The sequence below is a fragment of the Lepisosteus platostomus genome, chromosome 2, assembly GCF_059453375.1.
Source record: "Lepisosteus platostomus isolate fLepPlt1 chromosome 2, fLepPlt1.hap1, whole genome shotgun sequence".
NCBI classification, from domain to species: Eukaryota; Metazoa; Chordata; class Actinopteri; order Semionotiformes; family Lepisosteidae; genus Lepisosteus; species Lepisosteus platostomus.
In genome coordinates, this window is record NC_142612.1 from 12,880,011 (window position 1) to 12,893,543 (window position 13,533).

The 13,533-nt window shown below is 52.5% G+C and overlaps 1 protein-coding gene across 4 annotated transcripts in view; it reads left to right on the top strand.

Moving 5' to 3' along the window:
• The window catches only part of bcor (BCL6 corepressor), an 81,104-nt gene that overhangs the window by 45,205 nt on the left and 22,366 nt on the right, over positions 1 to 13,533 (top strand). For 2 of the 4 annotated variants that reach the window (XM_088598920.1, XM_088598909.1), the window contains exons 3-8: positions 773 to 851; positions 1,713 to 4,763; positions 6,273 to 6,329; positions 6,751 to 6,916; positions 9,558 to 9,875; positions 11,220 to 11,606. In XM_088598920.1, the coding sequence (XP_088455046.1) occupies positions 773 to 851; positions 1,713 to 4,763; positions 6,273 to 6,329; positions 6,751 to 6,916; positions 9,558 to 9,875; positions 11,220 to 11,606 (4,058 nt within the window). The remainder of the gene's footprint in view (positions 1 to 772; positions 852 to 1,712; positions 4,764 to 6,272; positions 6,330 to 6,750; positions 6,917 to 9,557; positions 9,876 to 11,219; positions 11,607 to 13,533) is intronic. The other 2 variants (XM_088598933.1, XM_088598930.1) reach the window with 2 other exon arrangements.

Here is a 13,533-nt window from a genome sequence, read left to right on the forward strand (position 1 = left end):
GTGTTTCTGCGCGAACGGTGCCTGGGCGGATTGATGCGAGCCGTTCCTTGTATGAAATTACAAGGGTTTTTTTTTTTTTTAGTGCTTTCAAGGGGTAGAGGACGTTGGGGGCAGAGCTCTTTCATCTCTGCTTGGAGCAAACACTTTGGAGACCGCAGCAAGATCGCAGAGTAGTCGGAGAACTCCAAGCAGCGAGTTCTTCGGATTTTCTTTTAGTGTGAAAGCTGATGTAAATGAACATTTGAATGGGGCGGTATATAGTGCACGCACACACTCGATCCTGCGCAAACTGGCCTGTCAGGCCCTTTTTCTTTGGGACTGAAAGACTTTTTGGTTTGGGGGTCAGAAGCAGGCCTTCAGTTTGGAAAATGGTATCTGTGAAGCAGAAGCTCTGAAAGGTGCGTCTGTACCTGACCAGACGGTACTGGATGTTCTGATGCATTGTTACATTACGTATTGCACCCACTTGTGTGCTTTCAATGGCAACATGATTTATTGATACTAAATAAGATATTCAGACGTCCATTTGAACAGGCATGATAATTCCGTCTCTGGCCTTGAGGTAGTGTTAATGAACATAATTAAAACAATATTAGAATAATAATTTTGATTAAATTCTGTTACTAGAAGTAATGTGGATGTGTGGATTTGATTATGAAACGCAACGGGCCATCAGGACATTTTTAATCTTCCTAGTGGTGTTTTGCACGACCAGAGCCACAGATTCAGCTTTATGATTCTCGCCTCTTAACGCAGATTTTACTGTTTGCAGGAAAGTCCCTGTAGCTGATGGGGAACCCCAGAAAAATAGGTTGGAATTAAGAGAAGAGAATCACATTACACCCAGCATGGTAAGAACTTTAAATTTATTCTTTTTTTTTTCTCCGTGGAAAGAGAGCTTTTGTGGATGACTATTGAGTAGCTTCTGGCAAAGAGCAGAACTATCATTAGCAGGCACACTTTCTTCTCACAACCATTTTCTTTTGCTTGTGTGGACTAGGTGGTCCTGGAAAATAAGCTTCTAAAATATGTGTATATATTGATTTATCTGTTGTTTCTGTACATGCAGTTCTGTTTTGTATGCTGCAGAAAAAGAGGACAGCGCAGAGAGCAACGTAATAGATCTTTGTTGAATTATAGCCTTTGGGCATTTTGAATGTATAAAGAACTTGCAGTTCTCTTAAAAAGGAATTAAACACACCGCTGAAACATGCAAACATTAACATTTCTTATTAACTGGTGAATTTCTGCATATTTTAGATAGCCACACCGTTGTGTCGGAAGAGAGGGCCCCCGATGTATTTAAAGCAGGTCCTTTTTGCTAAAATCAATGCCCTGTTTCACTTCCTGGACATTGTAAACTGGATTGTGTCCTTTTAAGAGACTCTGTTTTGTCTGACGTGGGGCTGATTGCAAGGTCTGGGGGTCACATTTACTGGGTCTGTGCGCCCAGCTCCTGTCATTCACTCAGTTTGACATGAAAGCAGTGTCGTGGCTTATCGCCTGTTGTCAGTCTAAACAGCCGCCTCCGATTCTTCGCTCAAATGTGCTTGGCTGGCAGCATCTTTTTAAAAAAAAAAACGGTCTGTCATGAACCCCCAGTAGAACCGCGTGGGAGGCGCACACACCCTGTTAAATTGGCGCTGGCCTCCTCCCCGGCTCTGCCGCCGCCCTGCGTCTGACCGCCCGTGTTGCTCTGCTCCCTGCCGCAGGTGGACGCGGGCGCCGCCTGCAGGATGAACACTCTGGCGGCCCTCAGCATGGACCGGAACGCGCTGATGCGCGAGAGCCTTCGGGTGCACGGCGGGATGGTGTACCCTGGCATCCGAGCGCTGTCAGCGGACAAGGCCAGGGAGGGATCCAGCATGCCTCTGGGCTACGTCAGCGATCGCATTCCGGAGCTGCACTACAAACCCGCTGAGGTCACACTGGAGAACAGGAAGCACCCCAATGGCTACGGCACCTTATACAAGAGCCCGCCCCCTGGGCTGCAGAAACCAATGATGGTTCCTGGGGGTGGGGCAGAGGCCCTGGGGTTGGACCGCCGGGTGGGGCCTGCCGATAAGCAATCTGAACTGGGCCTGAATGGCAGCACAAGTTACTTACGACTCCCCTGGGTCCCCAGCCCTTACCCAGAGGCAGGAGTCTACCCTTTCCTGGATTCCACAAAGTATGCCCTTAGCATGTACAAGGCCTCTTTTATGTCCCAGCATTCCCCTTACTTACCCCAGCCGTTGGCCTATCAATCGGTGTGTGCCGGTGGCGGCAGCGCTGGGGGCAGCGAGCGATTTCTGTACCTGCCCCCTTACCCTCCTTCCCCCATCACCGCTTCGCTGGCACCTCCCATGAGGATCCCCACCGCCACCGTTGCCCCCAGTCTCTCTCCGCTGGTCCACTGCCAGGAGAAGAGCATGCAGAGCATCGGCCCCAGGATCCACCACGAGCCGTCCGCTTTCGGGCAGCAGCTCCACCAGCAGCAGCCCCAGCCGCCTCAGCAGCAGCAGCAGCAGCAGCAGGCGCATCATCAGTCCCACAGCGATCGGCAGCACAGCGGCAGCAAGCAGAGCCGCGCGCCCTCCAGCAAGGGGCCGAGCAGCAGCAGTAACAGTGGCAGCAGCGGCCACTCGGTGGACTCGGCTTCGGTCCTTCTAATGCAGTCGCCGCGCACGGCCCCCCGCCTCCATCAGCCCTCTGCGCCGCCTCCGCACAGCCATATGGAAAGTCCGCCGGACTTCCAGAAGCCACTACCCAGAGGCCCTCCCACTTCCTCCTCCTCCTCCTCTTGTTCCTCTTCCTCCTCCTCCTCCTCCCAGTCGGTGTCTCTTCCTTTCCCCTTCATGGCTGGCTTGGCCCCAGAACACCCTTCTCCGGCTCGTCCGGCCGGCCAGAAGCCGAAAGCCCGGGAGGGGTCAGCTGAGCACAGAAGTGGAGGAGGGGAGAGGAAAGCTAGCAAGTCCCCCTGTAAGACTGTCTCGGAGAAGCAACCGAGCCAGGCCCCTACCAAAGATCCGGCAGATAAGCCTTTGGATTTGTCTGCCAAAATAGCAAGCTTCGGAGCCCCTCCCAATGGATTTTCCCCCAAACTGGAAGGCATGGCCAAACTGGGGCAGTCCCCGACAGCTCGGTATGGGCTGCCCAGCCGGGATCTTCTCAAAGACTCCCCGTCCTTCTCTGCAGTGGGCACTTCTTCCAAACCTCCCGACAGGCCCGAAATAATCAGCAATTTACACTCCTCCTGGGTTGTGCCAGGCCACACCCCTCTTACCCCCGAGTCCAGCCAAAACATCGCCCCCCCCGTGATCAAGAACAAGACTCTGGAACGTGTGATGCACCAGCAGCGTAGTTCCTCCTGCCCCAGAATTGGGGAGTCCAACAACAGCCCCGCTGCTAATCCTGCCCCCACCTTGGTACCTGGTTTGGGTCGCCCAGCTTCTGCCTCCCCCTCTCCCAATGTCAACGGTGAATGGCCCAAGGCAAATCCCAACCTTCCAGAAAAAGTTACTCCAGCCAGCCACGCTGGCAGCCAGTCATCTTCTGGGCAAAAAGCCTCAAAGCCACCCAAGAGAGTGGAGACCCAGGACATTACCCATAAACCACAGCAGCAGCATCTTGACAATGGGCCCGCCACAACCCCCCTGTATTTACCACAGAACGAGGCCTTCCTCCCTCCATCCTTAGCTTATGCCAACAGGTATATGTCGTACTCGGAGGGCCTGCCCCTTCCTCACTTACCTCTGGCAGCGAAAGGCCCCGTTTACCCACATCCAGTACTGCTGGGCAGTGGCAGCCTCTACCCGGCCCACTTGGCCCCGAAGCACGGACTCCCTTACGGCCTGTCATCCAGCCATCGGGAATTCCTCACTTACCACGACTCTCAGGAGATGGTCCATCCTCTGATGACACCCCTGACTTTAGACCCAAAACCCAGCGAGAGGCTTGAGCGGAGGTCCCGGTCCCAGGATCGCCCCAGGCATAACGAGGAGGCCGTTCCCAAAAGCCGCCCCGCGATGGAAGCTGCCGATCCCGTTTGCAAGCCAGAGAAGGAAGCCGAAAGGGGGCTTAGCCAGGGTTCGAAACCACCGAGCAAGCCGCCGGCGATGGACAAGGAGAAGATCGTCTGCATTGACTTGCTCCAGGACGACGCGGATGGAGGCTCCCTGACCACGAAACACTGTTTCCCCATCGCCAGGAAAGGAGACGCCCCGAGGCACCTTGGCGGCGGTGACTGCGAGGGCAGCAGGATGGGCAGCGGGGAAGGGAAAGAACCCGAGCTGAAGCAGCTCCTTCTTTCAAATCAGACTTTTGCTCCGAGGCCAGCCGATTCTGAGAGACAGCCAGAGATCTGTAGCCCTCCTAAGCTCCAGGATCATGGCCTCTGTGGGGAGTTCCTCCCTGCCAGGCAGGATCCGGCTCGGAGGAGTCCTGCTCAGCCCTGCCCGCTCCCTGAACTGCTGGAGCAGCAGACGCTGCGCTGCGCCAGGACCTCGGGGGACAGGGCCGGGGAGGAGGCCGGGCTCAAAGGCGAGAGGCAGGGCCCCGGGGCCCCCCGGCCCCTGGAGGCGGGGAAGGACGAGGACGTGGAGACCCAAGAGGAGGAGGAGGAGGAGGGGGAGGACAGCCACAGCTCCTCCAGGCCCAAGAAGTCCAACCTGGCCAAGAGGATCGCCAACTCGTCCGGCTACGTGGGCGACCGGTTCAAGTGCGTCACCACCGAGCTGTACGCGGACTCCAGCAAGCTGAGCCGGGAGCAGCGCGCCCTGCAGGTGAGCAGCGGGCCTTGGCGGGGGAGAGGGGGAGGGTGGAGCAGGGTTCTGCACTGTTTACTCACTGGAATGCTTTGTGCAATACAGTCGCAAAATGCTTTGTGGACCAAGCGATGCCCGATCCGGCACTCGCCGTCTGTCGTGACACCCGAGGTCCTGTCTTGGTAATGCCATAATCACATGGCTTTAATATCCCTCACGGCTCTGGGGAAAAAAGACATTCTATTCTTAGTTCTGTCTTCTAGCTGAGACATTGACTCCTGTTCCTGAAGCCCTTTATTCTGCCCTGGACCCCTCAATTAATTAACCCAAAAATAATTGTATTATATTTTAAGAAACTGAGGAAAAAATTGTAGTTGGTTGGGGAGGGGGGGGTCGGGCTTATAGAGCCTATCCCAGAAGAGGTGACTTGGCTTTCCTTCCTCTCTGTGTGCTGAACGCATGATGAGTAAAAGCCTGTGTCTGGCATTACCATTCTACCCAAGTGATGTTCAGAAAAGCCCGATCTTGAAGGGTGGGGAAAAAAAAAGAAAGCAGCTCCTGCAGTCTGACCCTGAGCAGGTAGCTGGTGGTGCCTGCAGATCAGCCAGCAAGCGGAGTCTTGCCAAGTCCTGACATCCTCTTGGCTGGCACCCGCTCACCTCCCCCGCTGCTGCGCGCTGCGGTTGAGCAGCTTTCGCCAAGCGGGAGTTCTGTCAGTCAGGAGGGGGGGCAAAAGGGGCTAACGCAACACCGGGCCTGTCTCCGTGCTGCCCAGCGCGCCCCTCCTGGCCCTGTGGGCTTATACCGCTGGAGGGGGGCAGGCAAGAGGGCACCCCCTAGATCAGCCTGTGCAAGCCCACTTTGGACTTCCCTGTACTAGGGATGGCCGGGTCTGGGCAGTGGCCCTGTTACGTTGTGCACCGTGTAGTCCAAACTGTAGGCGCATTCCCCCGATCCAGTCCGAATCCCAAGATTCCCTGCAAGGGCTCGCCAGTCTGCAAATGCTAGCTGTCTGAACATCAGTTGGTGTGCTTTTCTAGTAGTTTACCTGGGCAGACGCAAGACGCTCAAATACAGTAGAAGAGACTTTTAAATGTACCACAGAAGTGTTTCATACTACGTCTTGTATTTTTTTGCTTGCATGTGAAGAGCCTATGCACAAAACTATCAAAGATTTTTTTTTCTTTAGTATTTAAAATATGCACCTGCCGCCCTACGGATCTATTACCAGAGATGGGCTTCTATCTTTTTACAAAGCAAAAAAAAAAACACGAATGATGCTTCATATTCTAGCTGCTTCTTGATGCAGGCTCCTCTTAGATACAGGGTGCCTAAAAGCAGAACCCTAACTGTCTGTAGTCATACTAGATGTAAGAAATGTGTAGTTTTGTTTTAGGCTCATTAATTGCGTGTGTCTGAAATATTCTGTCTTAATAGGGCTAAGGTGTATGCTGTTGTATGTTAAAGATGTGTCATTATGATTGAAATGATTGAAAGATCTATTGAGCACCCATTTTAATTACTTAGATGGAAGTCTTATCACAAGAGGACAGTAATTTAAGTCAACCTGCTGCTAACTGTGAGGTCAGTTCTTTAAATTTCTTATTACAAATTTAAATATTAAAATGCTGCTGGTTTATTATGGTTTCGCAGAGGGTTAATGCAGTTGATTGAAGTCAGTCTCAGGAGGGAGTTTTGCTTTTTTGTTTTTACTTCTATAAAAGAGGCTAGCCATATTTAAGAAATATGTATATTTCCGGGGAAAAAAAAGAAGAGCTGAGCTAGAACCGAGAGAGCATGGAATGAAAGTGAAAAGGTTTTTTTTTCTTGGTGTAACTGTTGCTGTCATGTGAAATGCTGCTTCTTTTCATTTGCCTTTAGAGATTTTGCGATGTAAAACTAAAGTACTATGGAGAGGCTTAGCCAGGAAAGAACAGCCAGCTTGCCTAAGAGCTCGGCGTGTAGTGTTTTTTTTTTTTCACGGCCGTTTTATGTATGCTTGTAGCGTGCAATGATGCGCTTCTCTGAGCTGGAACTGAAGGAGAAGGAGGGGAGCGGTGCGACGGGAAAAGACCTGGCAGACGGCCAGCCCGGCGAGAGCGCCGGGGAGGCCAGAGAGCAGGCCGCCCAGCACGGCTGCGCTGTCCTCCGCGAGGAGCCCGCGCGGGACGGTAAGTGACACAGCGCAGCGCTTCCGGCCGCCAGGCGAAGCCGCGACCCCGCCCCCCCTCCGCGCGTCAAGCGCTCGGTCTATCATCTGCTTAGTGGACCAGAAGAGAGAAGGTGTTGGCAAACATTTCCACTCGTGCCTTCTGCAAAAAAAAAACTGAAGAAGAAAGAGGGGGGGAGAGCTCACTTCTTTCAGTTTTTTTTTTTGCGCTTTGAAACACGCAGGCGTGCTTCTCCAGGCGGTTCATCATAGCGTGAAAACAGCGCAGGCTGATTAAACTCTTGATTTTTTTTGTGTGTGTGGTAAAAGCGCCTTTTAATAGCACATAAAAGACTGCCTGTTGTGTCCAAGCTTGGGCAACGTGAGGGCTGGCATGCCGAGAAACTGTCCTAGCCACCCCCCTCCCTCCCTCTCCCCCCAGTCACGGTGGAGCGCCCCGGCTGAAAGGCCAGGCTCTCGGCCGCTCTGCGAGCTGTGAGCGGCGGCGGGGCCGGCCTGGTATCCGGCTGGACCTGCGGCGCAGCTGCTCGGGGAGAGCGGTCTCGAACTGGGAGGAGGTCCGCGGTAGATGGTGCCCACACAGAGGCCGTCATTGTTGAGAAGCCGTAACCCCGAGTTCAGTCGCTGAAAGCCTTTGCTTGTTGTTGTAGGATGGGCGAGACCAGGGTGTGGGCTAGTATATGAAATGAATTCGGATCGCGTTTGTCTCCAATATGCTCCTCGCCCCCTTCTCGTTTGTGTTGGTGGCTGGCGTTTTGTTTTCCCTTGTATCGGTGTCCGTTATCGCGTTAGTCACCTACAGACTTGACACAAGTTCTGGGTCTACCCAAGTTTATCAGCGTATTATCAGCCGTGACTTTTCCCCCTTAGCTATCTAAATTCGTCACGTAGGTAAGACGTAAGCAAAAAACAAAAACCAAGCTGTTGAAACCTCCTCCTACTGTCTGTTTTGAATATAATCTATTTGAATACATGATGTATTATTTGAATGGTCTGTTGAATTGCAACGTCGAGAGGTGCAGATTTACAAGATACCTAGCAAGGGCAGAGACTACAATAGGAGCTGGTTTAGAAATTCCCGCAGTACTCGGATGATGTAGAAAATAAGACAAAAAAACCAGGTGTAAAACATTTATAGAAGCCTTTAGATGTCTTTTTGCTTCCATAGGGACCTTTTGTTTGAGTTACATAAATTTAATAAGTTTCACTTTTTGGAAAGTAGCGGAAATTTCAAGTGAAATCTCACTAGTCATGTTAAAGTTGTGCGCTTTGGTGAATATACTCTAAAGAAGAACATGTTTCATTGTTCCTATCCAGGCAGTGTGTGGATTGTGTGCAGCAAAACTTTGTAGCTGAGGGGGGGAGTTTGACAACGAATGCAAAGCAAGTTTGACCCCTTGGTGACCTTGTTATTCTTCTTCCATGTCTGGCAATCATTGGACATTTTAAGTGAATGGTGACGCCGGCTCGGTTGCTATGGGTGAAGTGGACAGGGTTGCCATGGAGATCCTTCTGTGGAGAGTTGCCATAGCACAAACATGGGGATAAATTATGGGATGCATGTGTCATGAGTCATATGATTGTTGTTCGCAGATCAAGTGATTTAAACCACTGGCAGTGGGGCTGCATCACATCTGCGAAGCTCACATGGCCGCCCAGGGCAAAGAAGGGAGCACGTTCTTTTTGAGGCAAATATCACAGTGCGCCACTGTCAGCCGCCAGGGCTCACCCCTTCAGCGTGGTGCCTCCCCCAGCAGCCTGGAGGGAAGGATTAAAGGGCAGAGCTGGTGGCTTGTGTTTCGGCACACAAAAACCAACTACTGAGAAAACCAGAACCGACCACTGTTCGGACTGAATTGTTTTTTGGACCTTTGTCGGACCTTAAGGCCCATCTTGAAAGGCTAATAAAGACAGCTAGGAAAAGATTACCTAAGAAAGGAGAACGCCTGACAACCTTACATCCTCATTGGTTGAGGCCTGACCTGCGCAGGAAATGACCTCACGTCCTGTAGCAAAGGTCTCGGCTTCCTCTCCCCAGGTGTCAGCCTGCCCCCCGCCTTGCCTGTCGTTCATTTCTTCGGGTTCAGCCGCGAACGGCAGCCTGTAGTTCCGAAGCCCGTGTTCTGCAGACGCCAAAGCAGAGCTGCGCAAAGCCGTCTTTCCTCAGAAGGGGCCGTGCCGGATCAGTGAACTTTTGAACGCGCGACACAGTTGCTCGGCCGTTCCGGACGCGTCACGCGATGCGCAGGACTCGTTAAAAACCACGCTCTTTCAGAACCAAGTATTGTGCGGCAGCCTCGGGCCTTCAGACAGACATTCGCGTTGCGGTCAGTGTGGCCCTGGGATAGGCTAGCCAAATCGCGTGGGTCTGTCTGCGGGTCCGTCTGAATTGATTTTGCACTGCTCCTCACAGACCCGGCCAGTTTCTGGTCTGAGCGCGAAACCTCACGTTGCAGGCGAAGGGACTTGGTGATTCTGTTTGTTACGGCCTGTTAAACCAGTTCTGCATTTCTTAACTCCAGGCGATTTATGACTCTTTTTTTCTCAGCGAAGTAAAGCCGAGCGTCGCCGGAGGTGAAAAACTGGAAGCAGGAGGTTTACTTCTTTCTTTTTTTCCCCCCCTCTTTCCCGGGCCTGTCTAGGTGTCCCGCCTGTGTCTGGGAACCACAAGAGCGCTGTCCTCCAGGGCTCCGGCGCGGAGAGGGGGGAGGAGGATGGGGAGCCGCAGGGAGAGAAGAGGGGTGTCGCCCCGGCCTGTGGGGAGCAGTTCCCCTGCTCGCGCTCGGCTGACGGGCAGGAGAGACAGGCGGGGGAGCACATCCGCCCGGCCGCCCCACCCGCGCCCGCCAGGAAACGCAAGCACAGCAGGGAGAGGGTTTCGGGCGAGAGCGCAGCAGAGGAGGAGGAGGAAGAGGAGGATCGCGCCGCCGCCAGGGGGAAGAGAAAGAGGATGCTGGCAGGTAAGAGCCCCCGCTGTCCTCCGCAGTCCGCCCCCTGCCTCACGCCCTCATTGTCCGGACCTCCGCCGCGCTGGCGGGCCGGTAACAAACCCCCCACCGCCCCCAAAAGAACACAACTCGCAGGGCTTCTTCCTTCTTCTGAGGAAGGGCGCTGCCCTCTATCCTGCGCTGCTATGTTACACGAATCCAGCTTCTTCTTTTCAGTTTTTGTTTGTGTCTCATGTTTTGGGTTTTTTTTTGCCCCCTGGCTTCTGCTTTGACTTTTTTTTTTGCACCGTTCCGTTTCCAAAGGAGGGGGGAGAGAGAAAGAGAGAGAGAGAGAAATAAAAGTCACAGATCAGCTCTCGGCGCACACGCAAGGCGCAGTGGGTCGCAGGATTTTAGGAAGCTGCCAGCCTGCTCTGCCAGGCGAGTCGGAACGGACACTCCTCTAGACTCGGGACTCGGGACAAAGCCAGCTGGCCTTTGTGTGGGCGTGTTTTTTCACCATGACGTCGCAGAAGTGTTCGGCAAGTCAGGGGCAGGGATTGTCGTGGAGTCCGTCCCATTAACGTGACAATATCCCTCTTGTCATAGTGGTTTGTTACACCAGACCCTGATGTGTGGAAGGGTTCTGGTTGTGCTTAAATATATCGCTTCACAGTTTAATACCTTTTGATAACCATGTTTCATTCTAGCCCCCTCCCTTGAAATGCATGCATGCACCTGTAGCGGGTTTTTTTTGTGTCGTGCTGTGTTGTCTGCCCTTTCAGAGCGCGAGCCGCCTCACTTCTTGCACTCTGTATAACGAAACCCCTGTAAGAAATTTCAGTGGCGCTTCACTTTTCATTTTCCGTGATAGGGGAATTCCTCCCCCCCCCCCCCCCCCCCACCCAGAAACGTTTAGTTTGCAATTAATTTAACCCCAGCAGTGCCCTCAGGCTGGTTTTTATCAATCCGTTTCTTCTCTGCAAATGTGCCTGAGCCAAGATAATTAGCTGTGCTCCGTTTATTTGGCTTTGATGCCTTCAGAGGGCCCAAAAAAGAAATCTCCGTGCCGCGCAGCGATCAGAAACCGAGAAGCCGACCCCCGTTTGAAGACGGTCCTGTCTGGCACTTAAGGGTTAAAGAGACAGTGTTTCTTTCCCTCAGCCTTGCAAAAGAGAGAGAGAGAAAAAAAAAAAGAGCTTTTCCGTTGTGTTAGATGTCTGTCTGCATGGTGCTTTGAAAGATACTGAAGGGAAAAACTCCCCCCACCCCCGTACACAGGCAGAGGAAAAACGCGAGAGCTGCTGTTTAGAGTATTGAGGATCTGTCTCGCCATGGAGGGTGTGTGTTCTCCATTAATCCAAGTTGTCTCTTTAGATGACTGGCCCGAGAAGGAAATTACCAACCCTTCTTCTGAACACCTCTTGGAAGATTCCTCTTGTAAGCAAGTGAAAAACCTCAAAGTGTGTATCGAGCTGACCGGCCTGCGGCTCCGCAAGCAGCGCCCCCTGCAGGAGCTCAAGCAGCTCTGGGAGCAGCAGGTCTCGCCCCAGAGGTCGGACCTCGCGGCCGCCCCGCCCCCGCCCCCACCCCCGCCGCACGGCAGGAAGGACCCAGCCGAGCCCTGCCCGCCAGAGGTCACGGCACGGGACAGAAAGGTCAAAGGCAGCTTGGTGGAAGAAAAGCCCACCAAGAAGAGGTCAGAGGGCAAAGTCAATAGAAGCTGGTCTGAAGAGCCTCTCTGTAAAAGTGACATTGAACAAGGTACGCTGGCCAGGCCGCTGTTGTTTGGGCGCGTTTTTTTTTTTTCCCTTCTTCCTTTGTTTTTTTTTTTGTCCGAAGCTTGATTTATGTGCATGCAGAGCGATGCAGATTTTTAATGTGAGTGGAGGGGGGACGCCTGGAAAGGTCTCTTCGTTAATGATGACAGAGCCCGGCGGTGAAGCTGGGAGGTGTTTACTTTTAAGCGCTCTCCTCATCGGCTTGTGTGCGCGCGTACTCCTACCTTCTCGTTATCCACACGCGAAAAAGGGCCGACCTCTCCCTCCCTCCGGAGAGGACGATGGTGTGGTCTCCCGCACAGCTTTTCAGCCGCAGAGCCTTAAGTTTTTTGTTTTTTTTCTTCTCTCGAGTACAGTTTCTGCCGGGCTGCTTTCTCTGAATGGGGAACAAGGCCGTCCACAAGAAGCGGGAGACCGTGTTAGGTGTTTTCCACCCGAAAGGGGAAGTGGTGTGACCAATCGTTTCCTTTTCACGCAGCTAGGGGTAGCCTCGCCTCCTTTGCATAGGCAGATTTCCGAGAGCAGACTCCCCCCGACTGAATATCTTTTCCTTCTCTTCGGGGGGGGGGGGGGGGTTCGATTCGCTGTTTCTCTAGTGAGCAAAGCGCTGCCAGAGCTACGTCCTGCAGCAGTCGGAAAAGCAACGGAGTTCCTTTACCTTTGCCGCACCACCAGAGGTGGGTATTTTAGGAGATATCCCCAAATGCGGATTATGGTGCTGAACCCTAGGAAGAAAACCCGAATCAGACAGGGGTCCTAGACGCATAACGGCCTGGATGGTGTCAGTTGCGAAATGGAGCTGGCTTCTCCTTGCTTTTCTCCTCTTGCCCGTCCTAGAGTTCCTCCCTGGTTTGTACGCGAGGAAAAAAGCTTCCTCATCTCTGTGCTTTTGCCGAGACGCGCTGGTAGCTGGAGGACTGACTGCCGGGCAGACTAGTCACACCCTTCTGTCTTATCAGGGGCACAGCTCAGACAACACATGCCACAGAATAATGAGGCGTGAGATCTGAGACGCGTACAAATAGCTGATGTCTGAGAAGCATCAACAGGATGCCTTCCAGGTATCTCTGTGGCGTCTTGGCGTTTCTCTCTGCAGGGCCAGAGGGATTACGTGGAACAGGCCTGGCTTTTGAAGGTTTTTTTTTCAATCCTCGATGGGGGGGGGGAGATTAATCGCCCAAAAAGTAACCTACGAAGTCTCCTGCCTCCTAATGTTGAAGTGCATTCGTAGTTACATATGCCGGTACTTTGGAGCGATAAATCAGATTTATTCTGTGTTGCATGCTAATGGGAAGGTAATTTTCACCAGATGTTGCCGCTAAAATATGGCTGTAAGTGCATTAATGATTTCAATGGTTGGAAAGGAAATGCAGCTCAGTACGCAGATCCTTAGGACTTTAGTAGTGAAAAGACGCGCTTTGTTCCCAGTTCTTTCACCTCCTGTTCAGCCGTGCCCCAGTGGTGAGACGAGCTTGCCTTCTAGCTCAATCTTAATTTTATTTTTCCCCTGGATTGTGTACAAATGCTAAACCGCGCTTCTAATGCAGTGTGATTCTCAACATCGCAGTGTGGCAAACACTTGACCCCAAGACGGTATCTCACGGTTTTTAATCCACTTTCAGTCACACCCTAACCCTCAGACACTGCCTCAGTCTCTGGTACTGGTATGTGGGTCGTTTAAGATACAGTATGGATACAGCGAACAGCTTGTGACCATTCTGCATGTGAAAACGGAAGAAAATGATCCTTTAACTACTTTCCCTGGAGGCATATGGGGTAGGGCATTAATTAGCCTTATTCAAGAAAGGATGCATTTTACTCAAGCTTATACTGCGATGTATACTGCACCCTAGGGAGTTTTTCCCTTTCTATATTGGGAGTCTTGGACAGCTCGTGTACAAGCCCCATAC